This window comes from Mixophyes fleayi, chromosome 2 (assembly GCF_038048845.1).
Source record: "Mixophyes fleayi isolate aMixFle1 chromosome 2, aMixFle1.hap1, whole genome shotgun sequence".
NCBI classification, from domain to species: domain Eukaryota; kingdom Metazoa; phylum Chordata; class Amphibia; order Anura; family Limnodynastidae; genus Mixophyes; species Mixophyes fleayi.
Genome location: NC_134403.1, coordinates 183,977,929 through 183,997,487, shown reverse-complemented (window position 1 = coordinate 183,997,487; position 19,559 = coordinate 183,977,929). Strand labels below are relative to the sequence as shown.

The following is a 19,559-nucleotide window of genomic DNA, read 5'->3' as shown; positions in this document are numbered from 1 at the left end:
AGCTTAAATTCAATAAGAAAGCAGCCTTTGTACTGACTGTTCACAATTCATATGACATACAGTGAAATAATTGAACTTCTTAAACTATTAAAAAAGTATTACACAAATTAGTATTTACTAACATTTAGAAACATGCAAATGCCTCATTTCTTATTTTGTTTTGGTAATTGCAGAAATATACTTTCTAACCTGTAATTAGGTGACAAAGAGAAATATTGCTGCCTGGTTTCGATTGCTGTCATGTGGTCATTTTGTTAGCTCTTTATATGTTATGTAATATAAATATAATGGTAACATTGAACTGTTACTGCTGGTTTACCCATAATCCTATTCCACTACACATTAGTCTGTCTGTATTATCCATTTATATAAAAGCTGCTTCGTTCACATTGACACATAACCTTAAGAACATCAAATATGGTCAATTAAAATAGTTACAACTTACATTATTTTCAGAGAACATGTAAGTAATAAATAAGAGTTCAAAACAGAATCTTTCACATGGTCCAAATGAATTCTAAACACTATATCATAAAGTCTGTTGTGACAGGATTCAGAAGCCTGGAAGAGCTTTCTATTGGTTCTCTAAAAATGATGCAAATGGGTCATTCACCCACAGTAAATGTTGCAGCATTATATTGTTCCTGGAAAAAATTTGGAAGGATGGAAGTGATGTCTTAGGTATCATTGACATCACATCATCTAAACACATACAGTTACCGCTAATAAAATGTGAATATTATGTTGTTTTGTAGATTTTTACCTAGCCTAGCCATGTTGACATCCATAAATTTAAAAACAAATCTACCTTGTCAAACAGCTGTACCTGCCCCACCGTAGAAAAATACAGTACCCACGCCCATACAGATGATCAAAAGGTATTTTACATTGTGTCACAATATAATATACTGTATATCTTACATTTTCTGTTATCTTGAATATTTTCAGTCCTATTAATCCTCCTAAACTACAATTTGTAACTTCAGCTTGATAATTACCTGATATATTACATATATCAGATCATATAAGGTCATATAAGGTATAAGATATAATTCTCCAGAGATTATCACTATACAATCAATGCGAGAGAAATGTGGATTTTTTCCACATACCTGTCCATATTAGCAGTTCAACAGAGCAGAATGTACATTATACTAATAATAAAATTAGGTGGTGAATGAAGAGGACAAAAAGCAAATTGTAGTTGTAATTGGACCAAGGCTATAGAACCAGAGATGTGAAAATTTGAACAGGAGTATTGCCAATAATTGCACCCAAAAGAATGCATGTATAAGGTTTCCATATATCCCAGAACAGTCCCCTTTTCCTCACTGAAATTCATTAACTCACAATTCTAATATTTCTGATAATTTAAGCTCTAATGATCTCAAACGAACAAGACAAGTTGGAATAGGCTCATGCAACTATTTTGACCTACAAGATATCATTGGGTAAATTTTATGTCATGAGCAAATTTCAGGTTCCATGTGGGCCTTGTTTTTTTCATTTAAAAATTATGGGAAACCTATGCATGTTGGACCTATAGAGGAAGAGGTAGGTTACATTTACTGGTATGCTATTGATGATAAAACGCTACTTCAATTTACTCAAGGTATGTCCCCATTCTAAGCCTTGCCCCTTCTGAATATTTACTACAAAATCCTTACACTTTGGCTGCCTTGCATCTCCAGATAACAGTAAATTAATAAACATGTCACATGAGGAACACATCTATATTAACAAATGGTTACAGTATCTCTGACATACCTCTCAACTGTCCCACTTTAGGCATGACAGTTCGGATTTGAGAGGACTGACCCACTGTTCCACCACTTGGCACCCTTGTCCCTACTGCCTGGAAGTTAGGTGGTATTTCCTTGCTCTCCACCGTTAGGGGGACATCACCATGGTGAGTGGGTGCTGCAAGCACTTGCAACTGGTGCACTCTGTAGTTCAAAGCTAGGGAGTAAGGGGGGTTACGGTGGCCAGGTGCTTCAGAAGGAAGTGTCTGGCCACCCCAATCAAGTCCTGATTGCCTCCAGGAAAATGTTGGGAGGTATGGCCGTACTCATATAATTTAATAAATGAGAATAAGTAATACATTAACATTTCTAGACTGCTGCTTGCATATTTCTTTCAAGCCATATGAAACACAATCATTACTGCAAGCATTGTTTTCTATTAGTGTGTGACAGGCAATAAAAACCTGTCAGTGGCATTTCCAATGAGGCTACAATATCAATTTGGTTAATTAATCTCTGTAGCTGTGTCCTCTATGAAACTTCAGGTATTTTGCATTGACTAAATACTTAATACACACTGCTGCAACTCGGAAATGTTACAAAAAACAAACTGGAGAGGCATGTATTTTGTATTTGACAATAATTCACACTTAACAATGAAAAAAGAAAGTGAATAGGGATCTCCTAGCACTATGCAAGCCCAATGTCCCGCAAAATAGGTGATACACCCACCTAAAACATGCTAAAGATAACAAAAAGATAAAAGAGGAACATATATATCCCAATTGTAAAGCTCTACAGAATTTGCTGTGCTATATAAATAAATGTTGATGTTGATGATATATGGTGCTTATGGCCTTCAAAGGAATACAACTCAAAAAACACAGCAAGTTCACAAATGTATACAGCAATATACCAGATGATATACATAAATTTTAGAAAGGTCTTTGTGGTTTTCTTCTATTCTTAACACATGTAAATAAAAACAAACATCACAATAGTGTGATACAGTATAGATCCTCAGAAATAACACTCAAACACCCTGTGTGCTCAGAACAAAGGTGAAAAAGTCTGTATTCTCCTCAATCAATATTCTTTTCCACATGTGAAAGGTTGAAAGGTTGACACATCGCATGTGATGCCCTCTAATGGTATCTCACTCACCAACCATACAATATGAAATAGCCCGTAGACTGATCTTTCAACTATAACAATTTTCAGTCAGAAGATGAATCTCAATTCAAGGAGTCCATGATATGATCAATATATAAAAAGTAAAGAACGAATCTGGTGCATTACCATTATAAATACAAGTCTTTTAATTCATACAAACCCATAAAAATAGCACATAGATATATGCATACATAAAACATTTTACTCCAAAGGTAAAAAAAAATGACATAAAATTGTGATAAATGCGCCTACTGACACTTGTAGAAAGTAAGCAGTGTAATGACAAGTTCTTTGCATATCGACACTGGATGGCACTTTATGGCAGCATGAAAACATCTTTTCTTGAGTGAAGAGAACTCGCTTGGGACAAACCTGATATTCTAGTTCCGGTATATTGATGACATTTTCTTCATTTGAAGTGAAGGGAGAGATCTTTTGAATCAATTTTGTGAATATTTGAATAAGAACGACTGGAACATCAAATTGATTTTAAATATTAATACAGAATCCATCAACTTTCTCGACTTAGATATTGATGTGAGTAATCATATGCTACAATGTAAGGGCTACAAGAAACCAAAGGATATTAATACCTATATCTTGAAGAACAGAGAACATCATGAGAAGTGGCTCAATAGTATAAGATATAGCCAATTCCTCAGTTTAAGAATAAATTCTACTAAAACTCAACCTCTGAATAAGCATAGGGAAGAGATGGAGGCTGATTTTGTTAAAAAGGGATATCAAAAAGAACGGTTAGAGATAACTAAAAAGAAAGCACTAAATGTATAAAGAGAAAACTAAGTAGAACTTCAAGAACTTCCACTCAAACAAAGAGTTTCAGAACATATCTGGAACATAAGAAAAGGCAAAGATGCACATTCTGTTTCATTACATTTTAAGGAACAGCAAAATTGCTCCAAGAAGGATCTGGTTAATTTTTGGGGTATAGAACTTATTAACAGCACTTGGGAGATATAGAAATGTTGATAATCAACTTTCAAGGACAGAGATGTCATAGATATATAAATTGAATAGTTTTACCCCTTATGGATTGAACAAGGATTTTGAAATTAAATGTTTTTTGGTTTGACTATTTGATATATAATTCCTTGTTTTCATTATTTCCATTTTTCTTAAGACAGGCTGAACTTTTCTATGAAGAAGAACTTATGAGGAGACAAATAATTTATTTTTATAGATATTTTTGCTATGTTCAGATTTTTATTTTGCTTAAAGTTTTATCTGTAAAATTATGCATCAGTTAACTTGACATGTGTCAGAATATATTTATATACCACTTTTTATGTTAACTGTTTTTATATATGCACGGTAGTGTTATTATTTGGACACCTTATAATGGACATGTATAGCTTTATTTTGATAAGTGTAAGTCTCGATATGGAATATATATACCTAATGAGATTTAATGTCTGCCTTAATGCATAATATATGTTCAAATGTTTTACACATATGTTAAGCACTGATATATATAGATCACAGACATAACCAGTGAGCTCTTTAGGTTATTTCCCAATGTGAAATGCACAATAACAAACCAGAAGTCCATAGTTGGAACGCAAACACATCAAACCAGAAGTGACGTATGAGTGGATTTGGCTGCATCGGCAACATGTAGACATAATGGCAGGAAGTAGGGAAGGTTTGTTCCTGTCCCTACTGGTTACTATGACAACAAAATAAGTAAATTAATCATAGCGATAATGACAGATACACAATACTGGTTATAGCAATGTAATGCTGATTAGGATTTGTCTGTTATCTGGTGAATTTCATATTAAGTTTCTTTATGTCCAATTCAATCATGTGTAATCACTATAAAATGGTGCCATCTGGCCTTGCACCCCATCCTCCTTGATAGTGATTGTGGTTGAAACGCGTTGGAGGATGTGGGAGCTATTTGCTGTGCTGAATACCTACTGATATCTATACAAGTATCCAATGTTGATATGAACTCTGGGGACATCTAAAGAACTTGTCATTACATTGCTTACTTTCTTCAAGTGTCGGTAGAAGCATTTAGTACAATTTTATGTCATATTTTTACCTTTGGAGCAAAATGTTTTATGTATGCACATATTTATGTGCTATTTTCATTAAATCTTCTGTATGAATTAAAAAAGTCATGTTTATTTATTGCACCAGATTCGCTCTTTATTTTTTTATATATTGATCATATCATGGACTCCTTGAATGGAGATTCATCTTCTGACTGAAAATCGTTAATGATGAATGATCATTCTACGGGCTATTTCATATCATATGGTTGGCGAATATTGATTTTGGAGAATACAGACTTCTCTCACCTTTGTTCTGAGCACACAGGGTATTTGTATGTTATTTCTGAGGATCTATACTGTATCACACTATTGTGATGTTTGTTTTTATTTACATGTCATTCTGAGTGTTAAGAAGAGGAGAGAACCACAAAGACCTTTATAAAACGTAAGTATACTATCTGCTATATTGCTGTATACATTTGTGAACTTGCTGTGTTTTGAGTTGTGTTCCTTTTTGAGGCCATAAGCCCCATTTATGTTCCGCATTTATCTTTTTGTTATCTTAATAATCCACACTTAAAATAGAAAGTAAAATAACCCTGATTTGTAGGTGGCCTTAGTTTCATTCATATATTTAGTATATAACTTCGACATGTTCTATACTAATTATTACATGTCAGAGTTATAACTTAGAAAATGGAGGAAGCTCAATAACATCCAAATGATCCACAAATAGAGGACATATTTGTCACTTGTATTGACTAGTTGTACCAGAAATTGATTAATTGCATGGTGCAAAGTTTCTCAAATAAAAGAAAAGACAACTACGTAACCATTAGAATTGTACATTTTTCCAAAGTTTTCCTGTAATGTAAAAAACAATTAAGATGTTCGCACCTCATTTAAATGTTTGTGAGGCTATAAACAAACCTTAAGTAATAAAGCGATTGTAAAGTATTATGCAGTACAAATTACTGTGACTGTTTGACAAAAGTTGAACAGTAGTGTTTTCATGTATCAAGTGATGGCTTAATGTGACAGCAAAACAGTGTTTTCCAATGAAAGTCATGTCACTGTGTCAGACTGTCATGTTTTTTTGGCTGGCTGCTAATGTAGCAAGTTCACAACAGTAAATACACCAAGTGATAGAAGACACTCCAATATTTGGAGGCAGGAAGCATATTATTTAATGATAAAGTGGATTGAGGCCACAAACTGGGTGAAATGTTGTTTTTTTTTCAATCTGTTGCCAACAGTACAAGCAGGAATTGTGAATTCTAACACAGAGTTAATAATCCTGCTCCAGCACATGTGACCAACCCTCCATCTGCACATATTGCCATGCTTTTTCTACTACTTGGTGTGCTTACTGCTATTTAAGATACTTAACGCTGAATTGTGTACGCTAACACCATTGAACAATTAGGTGGCTTCTGAAAACAACACATTTCTCATACTTCCACAATGTTTCTAATTCTGAAAGGACAGCAGATCATACAACTTTATTGTCACAGCATTAATTATAGAAATTAAGCACAAAATAATATTGTTGTTAGACCCTTACATTTGTCTCATAGGCCCATAAAGGGATCACTTGTTACATTTCAAAAGGAAATCTGGATTAAGGTCCATTTGGAACTGAAGAATACAGTATGTCCACTCTTATTAGTATTAAGTATCACAACACCAGTTTCATGTAAAACCCAATAACAAAATTGACTGGTCACTGGTTAGAAGATGATGAAACATTTGATACCTTGTTGCTAAGCTTATAAAAATGCACTACTGTATGCTGGAGTATTGTCATCAGAATTACTTAAAAGACGAAATTATGTAACTATTTCATATATAGTCAAAAAAATAAATTTGCTTGATCAAGTGGTTTGTGATAGCCTCAGTAATATGTAAATGTATGAGAAAGGAAACATACATACATATGCTATAATCGATCACACTTTTTTACATTCCCTTTGCATCTTTTGGAGAAAATGTTGGCTATATAAAGAGAAACACTTTTTTTTTGATCTTGAAAAGTACTTCTGTTTTACTTAGGCTGCACTATATTTAAGCGAACAACAGAAATAGCATTGTCATAAAAACAAAATATAAATTTTTTAACAAATGGTCTGAGCATTTATGTATTTTGTATCTCTTTATCGTGGCAATGTATTAGTGAACTTCACCAATGATATAAAAGTATATATTACCGTAAAGCAGCTAATAGCTAACAGCTGGCAAGAAGGACAGGGAAGGTCATTTACCAGTCAGAGGCACCTGGCTAGGTACCGTGTCCCATTCTGCCTTCATTTGTGCTCATTGGTTTGTGACTTGTATACTGCACTTACTTTTAGGCATGAAGTGCAGTGGTTAGTGCTAACTATGCATTTTTGTTTTTACCATTGCCTCATTAATTATACTTTTCCTACTTAGAGCTGCTAATTTATCCTTCATTGAGGTATTCATTAACTTGTGATAATAGGGGTAAACCAGGATTGTGTTTATTTAAATTCTTGTATTTGTTAAATTTGAAAAACCTAAAGCATTGGGATATTAGCAAGGTGCTACAGGCTAAGCTCTCTAGGGTAAGTAGTTCCACCTCCACGCTGGTTGTGAAAATAAAGCCTTTTGCTGTTCACAAGAGCTGTGTAAGTGTGCAAAGTGGGAAACACTTTCCATTTTTATCTGTCTATACCCTTTACAACTTATCTAATTTTGTTAGGCGCTCACTTTGGGAAAGGCGCACAGGACTCACCCGAACTTCCCATCAACAAAATCCTGTTCACCTCTGCCACTTTCTGCCTTTATAATGCCTTGCACTTTGTTGCAAATTGTCAGAGGCACAAGGTAAGTAAGTGACATCACAACAGAGGAAAACCACTTGTGTGCTCCATTGCGATATCTGATTTCAAATGAATCGTCAAATCAGTAAATAACCCAGGTTAAACTAAAAATGTTATGAGCGGTGATCGCTCCTTTACTGTTCAGAAAATAAAACTTCAAATACATTAATCATAAGAGTGCAAACCAGGTTACTGCTAACGTAGACAGCTCACCTCTGTCTCCAATCTTATAACCTTCCATCACATTGCCACTGCAGAAAAAATAGTTTAAGTTGCAAACTAAATCTTGATTTAAATTTGTTAGTAACATTTCACTGCTTACGGATTAAACAGATCAGAGACAGAAAGTGAAATCAGCATTGCTAAAATATGCAGCCTAATAAAAAATCAGCATGTGCATATATCACCAGGAGAAAGGTTTATGTGATAGGTAACAGAATATTTTGTTAGTAAAATAGGATACATTTGCATTTTAGGTGAAAATTGTTGACCTCATTTACCCTGATTGGCACTATTGCAGCTTAATTGATGAAAGCATTACAGGGGAGGTGTTCGGAGTCATCTTTCCGCTTGTGTATATTCATGGTAAACTGTGGCAAGGGAAAAGGCATAGCTTGTGTCTTGTTCCTTAGCTGTGCTATTACAACGCTGTGCAGCGCACTTAGTTCAGTCACTGAGGACAGCTCCCGGTAGCTCATTTGTTAACGTGTGCCAACGTTCAATTTTCTTGTCTTTGTTTTTCAGGCAGTCAAACCAGTGTTTAAGACGCTCTCCTTTTGCATTGATTCCCAAAACAACTCCTCCTATTGGCAGAAGAAAAAACTCTATTAATAACATTTTTAGGAGCACATGATGTTAATATTGATTTTTATTGAAAATGAACACAACTAAAGAAGATCAATGAAAATGAAGAGTATACAAAATATAATAATTAACTTTGTTTCATACAGAGGTGTGTTTGATAGTACAATACTTTCAGTGCTAGTTTGACAGCTTTACTTTGTGATTCCTTCCATTATCTAAATTTTGGTCCATGTCCGTGGTCTCCTGCTTCCCTCTGTTCCCTTTCTCACATCATAACACATGCAGTCCTTTCCTAACTTAATTGTACAAGAGGAAGAGGACTGTTTGCTGTCTCGTGCAACAATACTTTATGCTGAGAGGAGTATTTTGACAGCTAGTGAGGTTTTAAAATTAACTTTTGAACATTTGATGTTTGCGACTTCTATCATTTTTTTTTCTTTGCGGTGCTGCTACAGTGCAGCACCGCATCTTAGTGTGACATCACGACGCTGCCAGTGAGAGGAGCCGCGATCAATCAAACAAGCAGAGAAGCGAGAAAAGATGCATAGATAGTAAGTACAGACTATAGAAAGCGGGGGAGGGTCGCAGAGAAAGAGGGCTACACAAAAAACGAGGGGGACAGAGAGAGAGGAATAAAGAAAAATGAGGGGGGCAGAAAGAGAGGGCTACAGAAAAAGAAGTGAGTTCCGGCACCTCTTTTCTTACAAAAAAAGCACTATATATATATATATATATATATACATATATATATATATAGAAAAGGCCCAGCTTAAGTTGTAGGTGATTTGCGGGTGGCTACATTAGACAGTCATCTTGTTACTGGTGCTGTTCTCTTTCCTTTGTGAACTGACTAGAAAGGTGAGATTTTACATACATGATTTTACATGTTACAATGTGACAGCTGGTTATGTTTGAGGTGCTATAAGATTTTCATTTTTCCACTTACCTATAAAGTCATTTGATTTCCCAATATCATAATCCCAAACTGTGACTTCTAAAGTCTTTTTTGCAAGGTCGCTGTGTTTTATTTCATAACAAAATTCCTGCAAAGATAAAAAAAATGTATTTCAACATCGCCAAATATTGGGAGATCGCTAAATAAATCCATTAGTTTGTAATTGTTAGGCAATCAAAAGACAAAAAGAGATTAATAGCGCTTGATATAATAATAAGCCAAAAAAAAAAATCAGTAAAAAAGGCTGTTCTAATGAACTATCATATGGCAGAAATCATTTTTGAAAACTGGGAATGGTTTAAAAAGTTGAAAATTTAATAGTAAATTGATAGTAGCATATACAATTCAAATAGAGAACATGTATTAAAACAATCCATAGATAGATATAAATATAGAATAAAAACTAAAGAGACCAGTCTCAGTGTGTCTGAAGTCCAGATAATAGGCAGTCCTTAGATTAGTAGGCAGATCCACTGCTTGGAATAGTTATATATGACAGTAATAGTCCTACCTTCAATAATAGCCGATGAATGAGGACGCAATCTTGAAATAAAGATGGTTAGAAGCCAATGTCATAGGAGTAGTGCAGACCGTGTATGTCCTTATAGATGTCCACTATCAGTTATATCTAGCACATATCCACACACAGTTGTTCAGCAGGTCAATGTGTGAATAAAGGCTTGGAGGAGATAACAATGCCACTTGCTTTAAGTCGACGTGTTTTGTTTGGCTCAGCCAAACTTTTTCAAAGACACAGTGAGTATGGGTTTGGTCCATTTTTATAGGGTAATTTCAGATGTTTGTTCCATTGATTGGTTGGTGAGTGAATATATCCTATTCACCTGTGTTGGATATCTGCATTGTGTTCTGACATACATTCTCATTATATATTTGTCTTTGAAAAAGTTTGGCTGAGTTGAGCGAAACGCGTCGACAGTGAGAAGGTAAGAGAAGCGCTCATTACCGGTTCTCTGAGTCTGACGCCTTATTGACAGATCTGGTCTGTTGCTGTTTATTTTCTTCTTAATACGGTGGCCACCGGGCAGTGTTGTTATCTGCTTCAAGCCTTTATTTGCACAGGACCTGCTGAACTACAGTGTGTGTGGATATGTGCTAGATATAACTGATGGTGGACATCTATAAGGGCATACACGGTCTGCAGACACAGCCCTTTATTAGCATTACTAGCATTTCTCCTATGACATCGGCTTCTTACCATCTTTATTTCAAGATTACGTCCTAATTCACCGACTATTATTGGAGGTAAGATAGAAAAATATTACTGGGATCCCACTATCTTGTGTTTTGGTGAAAATGCCACTTGGTCATCTCTAAAGATCTTATGAATTTATTAAATGAAATATACCCAGACTTCACCCCCTGCTGCTGGAATGGAGGTTGTTTGTGAATTTGTGGGAGGATGTCCTGTTGTCATACTTTTCTTAGAGCTCCATGTCTTCTTAAGCTTGTTCAAAGTAGGAGATTGGGCACTGAAGGCCAGGAGCATAATTGGAAAGACGAAAACACTCCAGCCCATTGTTGTTGTGATATTACTAAAAAAATCTCTGAAACTGTTACAGATGAATTATATTTTATTGTAATTAATGGTGTGTCATGGAAAATAATGTTTCTGTAATTATTTTGAAAATCCCAGCTGAACTAATCAGAGATCTGTCACTATTTTTCACCATATGGGAAGAACGGCAGTTACACGTCTACAACAGACCACATACATTCAAGCCTAAAACTTTAGCTTCAATGCAGTTTTTTTTAAAGTTAAATACATACTTATATTATGTCCCATGAATATAATACAGATATACAATGGTAGATTCATATATATTTCACTTGTACTTCTTGGTGCACAATATAAATATTATGTTTTACATTTACTACATTTCAATGAATAGTTCCAATCTCTTTATCATTAAATTTAAAACCACTGTTGTGTGCAGCTGGAAGAGATTATTAATACATTCTTGTAATTAACTTTTAAATCCATGTTTGGATGAAGAAGTGCAGAATGACAAACATTTAATTAATGAAAAGTCACAGAGCAGTGCTGCTATATGTGCCCAATTGCACTTATTTACACAACATACACAAATACACACTGTAATGGTGTAATAATTAACATTTTATTGCTCAAAATAACCAAGGTGAGTAGACACATAGGGCCTGATGCTGACCTTTGGCTTTTTTATTTTTTGTATAAAGCAAGCATCTCTGTACAGTGCAGTGCATGAAAAAAGCATTAAGATAAGTCCTTATGTAGGTCTCACTTACCACGCTCTACACTTAGAGGTGGAACGTGGAGCGAGGGGGAAGTAGTAAGGATGTTTAGCGTAACTTGCAGCCTATGTAGAGGTGGAAGCAGCCGCAGACACACCTGTCAGGAGGCATATCTGCTGCGGCTGCTTTACCCCTGACGCAAAAGATGCCTGCTGCTGCTGCTGTGATCATCAGCATGGATCTTGCTAGTATGTAAAAAAAATAATTTAAATAAATAGATAAAAAGTGTGCCCCCCCCTCCAGAAAAAAAAGAATAAATCAAACAGCACCAGTGCTCACAGCCTAGAGTACGATTTGCAAAAATTAATGTAGGATTCCACTGAAAAAGTGCTAGTGCTGGTTGAAATTTTTGTATGTGTGTGTGTGTGGAGGGGAAGGACACATATTCTAAAATTAATTATTTAACTATTTTTCTAAACACATTTAAACACCTGCCATCATCATCATGGGCAGCACAGTGGCTAAGTGGTTAGCACTTCTGCCTCACAGCACTGGGGTCATGAGTTTAATTCCCGACCATGGCCTTATCTGTGTGGAGTGTGTATGTTCTCCCTGTGTTTGCGTGGGTTTCCTCCGGGTGCTCCGGTTTCCTCCAACACCCCGAAAACATACTGGTAGGTTAATTGGCTGCTATAAAAAAAAAGTCTCTGTCTGTGTGTGTGTATTAGGGAATTTAGACTGTAAGCTCCAATGGGGCAGGGACTGATGTGGATGAGTTCTGTGTACAGCGCTGCGGAATTAGTGGTGCTATAAAAATAACTGATGATGATGATCATTAACTTGATGATGAGGGCTGTCTTCTCTGATTGCATGATGTTACGCTTTACATATATTTCAATCAGTAGACGCATAAAACATCCTATGATGCATGCAGCTCATCATGCTACGTAAAATGCATGTTGTACCACGACATGTAAAAAGTTTTGTTTAATAATTGTAAACTAATATGAAATTTCTTTATTAAAGGATCTGTAATATCTATATATTAATAGCAAAAGTACGAGTTTTATGAGTGACTTGTTTCTATGATGCCGTTGTCTGAGGACACATCATATACCAAATTTGCAGAAAAATAATGCTGTTGTAATTGGTTGCATTGTTTCAGAGTTATTTTGCAAAACATCTGTCCGCCATTTATAACAATGCATTACCATTGTCCTCTGGAAAATGTGATAGTTGGCAATACACCTGTGCACCTGCTGGTTACTCTGGCAACTGTGACAGTTAGTGAACTCTCCCTGTGCACCTGCTGTGTGACCTTGAACATTTGACCTGCTGGATGGTCTGGAAACGGTGACAAATTTTTGCAGCCCTGCTGGGTGAAATGGAACATGAGACCTGCTGGGTGGTCTGGAAACTGTAACAGTTATTTGAAGCCACATATATAAGCGTGTCTTGCTGGGACCTCAATCATGGACTGCTGTGTCATTATCCACTTATCCTCACTTTGTTTACATCAAATATGCCAGAGCCCGCCATTGAGGATGTCAACGTGGTGGAACTCTTAGAGGTCGCCCAGACCACATAGGTCAAAGATCTTACAGTCAAGAATATTATTGTCAGAATCAACATATAACAAAAACTATTGATACTCTGCTTGCATCGGACATGACGCATTTGCCACAATACCACTCTTTGGGTCCTATGGACGTGCAATGTGTGAACTTGGTGCCCTACGCTTTTTGGTTTAAGAAATTAAACCTTTTCATTGTGACAGCAGTCTGAAAAATGGCTGTTCATTTCTTATACCAAACAGTGTAGGGCCATTTTTCACACTGCTGTCACAATGGAAAGGTTTTGTTGACCGATGTGGTACTTATTATCTCCATAATATCCTTTGTTACAACTCTGCATTTGCCTTTGCATCTTTCAAAGCTAATATTACTTATAATATATAGTTATTTATTCATTATACTCATTTGTTAACGTTTACATATGTAATGTACTGTATAAAAAAGTTATTGAATTCTGTTAATAAAGTAATTCAGTCATTACATTTCAGTTTAATTTAAGGTGCTTACTGCTGGGTTTCCCTAGTATTTATTAAGTCTTAGCAGAAAATGCCATAATAAAACAGTATTATGTAGTGGCAAAGCAATCTCTGCTGCTCTAAATGTACAATCTTCAATCTTCCATTATTAATTACCATACATCAAATCTTTAGGGGGTGTCATTCTTGTATAGTTCACTGGAAGTACTACTACTGGAAGGTGAGGAATGCATGTGATATCCTGCATGACCTGTTTATCAATCCCTACTGTAGATACCACACTCTGAAAAACAAGTTTATAGTTACCTCATTAAACTCTGGATTTAATGTCTTCTTTTTCACAGCAGTTTTATGTTTTGACTTCTTGTCTTCATCTGGTTTTAAATATCTGAAACACAGGTTATATATACTAATTAGCTACTGGCTATTCGATAATGGGGTTAAATATTTCACACTGATAAAAAGTTTCCCAGTCAACCTCAACTAGCAGACAAAACATTTGAAGGAAAAAAATACCTGGACTTAGAAGACTAACATGTATTACTGCTGATACCTACCTTGGAAAATAAGTGAAGACATGAATATATATCAAAGCCTGTGTATTACTTAGCTATATAATATTCCCGCTATCCCTTCTATTCTGCAGGGACAGCTGATATTTGCTTAGGAGGTAGGTGCTTCTCATTCTATAGCTGGTTTTCGACAACATGTTTCCTAGGTACAATGTATGGTGAGCTCCTTCTGTTGTTAATGTGGGGACGGCTGCACCAACAATGTCCCCACATATGATATTACCAGCACCTAAGTTTTTTAATATAAGACTCACAGAACCAAAGACACACTGAATTTTACGTTTGAAAAAACCCCCAAATAGTCTATTACATGATAATTAATGAATACAGCATTGTAATTATGGAATTATCCATAAAGACTATAAACAATATTGAAAATTGCCCCCAGCATATGTAGCATACTGTTTTATTTATATGTCTGTGTGCTGCCGTTTTGCGGAAACGTGTGCTTCCCAAAGCATGCTATTGAAACTCGCTGTAATATCTTTTTTGCCACCAGATGACACTTTGAGAGAATTGTATTATGCATGTAATAATGAATGAAAAATGTGCAGCACATGTGCATTGAGGTTTGCAAATCAAATTACTATGAAAATTTCCCGGCATAAATCATTGCGGCATCTGTAGTCTGAGTGGAAGCAACCAAAAATCACTTGCAGAACAAACACACAGGTTTAAATAGTGAAGAACTGCAAGTGATTGGCAGTTACCTCCTCTCAGACTATAGATGCTGTATTTATGTTAACAGGATTTTGTAAAAATCTTCCAAGGCTATTAAGTTGCATGGAGTGGGATTTATTAATGGAATATATGCAATAGTTTAGCAGGTTAGTAAAGCATCAAGGAACATGGGAGACTCTGGTTTCCTTTATGATAAGTGTTCAGTTTGGTGAGCAGTTTTATCTGCAGTGTGCAGATTCCTTGATAAGTTGTGCAGCAGCAGTGAGTGGAACTCATTCAGATAGCAGCTTAGAAGTTGCACATGCCAGGATTGAAAGCACTAAGTGCTGCTAAACATAGCAAACTTGCAGTACTCTAGAGGAGGTGTTCCAGAGACAGTCCCATTTCTCAAAAAATGGCTCTGTATCTAGCGAGTGGTGAACATGGATCCTCCAATACAATGCAACATGAAAAATAGCTTCTACTAGAATTTGTAATATTACGTATATGAAATAAACCAAAGACCAAAACCAATTACTAACAAAAGGTTTACATTTTGCTCCCTTAAACACACCTAATAAATGTAATACTAAAGTTTATAACAAAAGTGAACTAGCACTAAGGGCTAGATTCACTAAGCTGCGGGTTTGAAAAAGTGGGGATGTTGCCTATAGCAACCAATCAGATTCTAGCTGTCATTTTGTAGAAAGTACTAAATAAATGAAAGCTAGAATCTGATTGGTTGCTATAGGCAACATCCCCACTTTTGCAAACCCGCAGCTTAGTAAATCTAGCCCTAAGAATGCTAACCTTTCCAAATTAGAGCTGGACTCACTATGGAGCTCATTTAGATTTGGGAATAAGTCAATTTTTATTGTGCAAAATATACATTTTCGTACTGCATATAGCACCCAAAAATGTGTATGTATAGGTTTGTATCAAGTTTTTTTATTCTTGACCTCAGTCTCCTTGCACCTGGAGAGGCAGAACAGGAGAGTGAAGGGGTGGGCAAAAGTGTGTTAATAAAATTGTGACTAAAGTAAAGGAGCATGCATCCACATATATGATCTCTGGAGCATATATCCATGCTGATGATAATAATCAGTATGGATCTTTGCTGTCTTTAAAAAAAAAAAGAATATATATATATTTGTTTTTAAATAAAAAATAATTACATTTTATGACACCTCTGCTACAAAAACAGTGAAAAAAGCACCAGCACTGACAGCCTGGACTGGTTACTGCTAATGTGGTACAAGGCCGTTCTGATTGTATATTTGCATATAGGCCCCAAAAAGGTTCTGGATGAACTTTATTGTCCCAATGAGGTTCATTCATAAAATGTACCACTGAACCTCAATAACTCAATGAAGTTCATTGTGATCCCACGCAGAGTCTATACACAGCAAATCAGAGATGCTTTCTTATGCTCTGACCAATCAAAGTGAAGTTGCTCTAGATTGGTTATTTGTGGACTGGTCACTGGCCTGGCATTTGCTTTGCAACTGCTAAAGGAATAGGATATTATCATCTAACGTTTCACTTTTTAACTTTTGGATTACCAGAGAAATAAGGAAAGAAGATGGCAAAGAAGAAGAAAGGATTTATCAGTATAACATAGTGGAGAGCAAGGGATTGGGATACTGAGGCACTTTATGACTGCCATATCTTGCTGGAGCAAGTAGTGACACATATTGAAATACTATTTTTGACTTTATGACAGGCTAAGTTGGCCTTACTATAACAGGGAAACCTGTAGCTTGGGGTCCCCCTGGCACGGAGCTGAATTCCCTAGGAAGAATAGACTGCAGTAAACTGCTGATGGCACTGGGTTTATATATAGAAACAAACCACACCGCACTGAGTAAATAATGGACCACTTATTATCCAAAACGATCTGTATGAGGGGAGGTGCACCCACACAATAATAATACATTAACCAATGAGCAAGGAAAAGTAAAGAAAATGTGTATATTCGGAGCACTCAATGATTATTGAGATATACTAAAGGGACAATCCTTATTGATATATATTAAAATATGCCCATACAATCCTAGAATCTTCTTGATCTCTTATAGCTCATGTTAATAACAAATGACTTATAGAGAAATATTAATGTGTTTAATGAATATTGACCACATTTCAATGCAGTTAAGAAAGTACTACCTAGTCACATCACTGTCATAAGGTTTTATAAAGATTTAAGATCTTAATTAGTTCTTAATTATTTATTTTTGTTGCTCTTTAGTATGTAAAATGTCCACTCATATACCTCATTAAAAAAGGTTTTTCATTTTTCATTTTTCCAATGTTTATCTCCCTTTTATTGACTTAATTCCTTTATTAATTACACTTAAAACCGAGCATATACACAGGTAGATTTAACGGTTCATATGTAGAGGATTATGTTGAGATATATTCCTCTATAATCCTCAGACAGTTATTTTTCAGGAAGCCCAACATTTGCTCATTCTAAATTCAGCCACACACATGTAGGGAATTATATAGGTGTACTACAGCATCCAGCTATCTAACTTTTTAAAGTTTTATCTTAATCATTGGAGTAATCACTGCAAAAGCTGGATTGATCTACCTACTGGCTGAAATAATGGTGGGGCTATATCTTAATAGAAGCCCTCCCAGATGTCTCTACATGTATTGCTGCTGCGTGAATGAATCATCACATAATAACAACCCATGCATTCATACAGAGCTCATTGTCATTCATTTTTATTGTGATTTGTATGTCCAGTTCAATAGTTTGACTAACCCTTAAGCCAAGTTAAACTAACACTGAAGTATGAGCTGGATACTAAATTTTGATAGACCATAAACAGGGAGCACAGTGCCCGTCGACGTACGTTTCGCTATGAGCTTTAACAAGGCAAACCGATGGTATGTCCTGATTGGTCCTCCATACCAGGAGACACGCCCCCTTCTGGTGCGTCATCCATAGCAACGTTTGTTAGTAACCTCACACACATTCTTCATTTGATATTGATGTCATCCTATGAAATCATCTGTCCCACCTTCATCAATCCCTGATTGGTTGACAATTTAAAAGCCTTGATAGCTATTACAATGATCTGTATGAGGGAAGGTGCACCCACACAATATTAATGGTAAACAAATGCTGTGATACCTAACACGATCATCCTTCTCTATTTTGCGGGTAATATTCTAAGCAAGGTAAATTGAAAAATTGCAGTACCCAGATCATACTAAAGAATAATTTCATATATGATCCAACTCTGCTTGTCATTTATCATGTTATCGCCCGTTCAGTAACAATACAAACATTGATAACACTGGATCCTTTATATCTATGAACTATTGTGGATTAATACACGTCAACTCACAATGTCTTAAATCATTTGTGCCTCAATGCATGCTAATTATTACTATCACATAATCCTGAGGACATTTGCATCATAATAATGTTAATGTCTATATCCATTTATTAGTTGAACTCACATCATTACTAGATCCCAATATGGGAAGTGTAAATACAAATCGTAAAATTTCATATATTGTGTGTGTGTAAGTGTATATATATATATTTATAGCTAGCGACAGATATATTCCATCATCTATAATATTAACATCACAGTAAAAGATTAATTTTGTGTTAAAGAAAAATTATATTAATAAACCACTTATTTGATTATAGGCTTAGTTAGGGTCTAATGAACCCCATGGTGAATATAAAGATAATTGTGTGTGTTGAGTGAAAATTGAGTGATGACTGTTCATACCGAGATATATGGATTTTGTTAAAAAATTTTTTTAACGTACTGTACATCAGATACCAGTTGTAATTTATAATTTGATTACAACCATAAATACACATAAGCAGTGATAAACCCTGTTGAAACAATATGTGTGTGATAACAATGCTTATTTTTTTTGGTTTAAATGTACATACAGAGGTCTTGTATACTTAAGAATAGACTCTTATGTAGAGGATATAGTAAAAATGTCACCCGGAGAGCTGACAAGGCCATGAACTGTAGGGACTGGGATATCTTTATCTATCCCCCTTCCCAAGAAGAAGTCAGCTAACTCCAAAGTAAGGATGGTAGGGATTTGTTCTCTGAATGGCAGGAAATAGCAAAGACCTTTCAAAAACATTGGCATGTCTTAATGCTCGATGAGGACTTGAAGGAAGTATTGGAAGATAATATCACCATAACTTCCTTCACTTTAAGTTTATCCTCTCCTCCTTCAACTCCGCCCTCTCCCTTGCCAAACAATCTTTCTTTAAGTCTCATCTTTTCTCAGTCCTCCAATCCCCACGGCCTCTTTGCCACTTTTAACTCCCTCCTCTCCTCCCCTCCCCCCCCTATCCCTCTTTCCCTCTCTGCCACTGACTTCGCCTCCTTCTTCTCCTCCAAAATTGAGGCTATCAGATTGGACATCTCCCCCTCATCGCATACTTCAGCCCCTGTCATCGTACCTTCCTCCTCTAATAACCAACCCTGGTGCTCCTTTTGCCCCACATCGGGTGACG

General features: G+C 35.8%; 1 protein-coding gene across 2 annotated transcripts in view; it reads right to left on the bottom strand.

Moving 5' to 3' along the window:
• Positions 1-6,446: 6,446 nt before the first annotated feature.
• The window catches only part of DOC2B (double C2 domain beta), a 595,594-nt gene continuing 582,481 nt past the window's right edge, over positions 6,447-19,559 (bottom strand). For both annotated transcript variants that reach the window (XM_075195056.1, XM_075195057.1), the window contains 3 exons: positions 14,124-14,205; positions 9,527-9,623; positions 6,447-8,579 (listed from right to left, as the gene is read on the bottom strand). In XM_075195056.1, the coding sequence (XP_075051157.1) occupies positions 8,443-8,579; positions 9,527-9,623; positions 14,124-14,205 (316 nt within the window). In that variant the 3' untranslated portion in view covers positions 6,447-8,442. The remainder of the gene's footprint in view (positions 8,580-9,526; positions 9,624-14,123; positions 14,206-19,559) is intronic.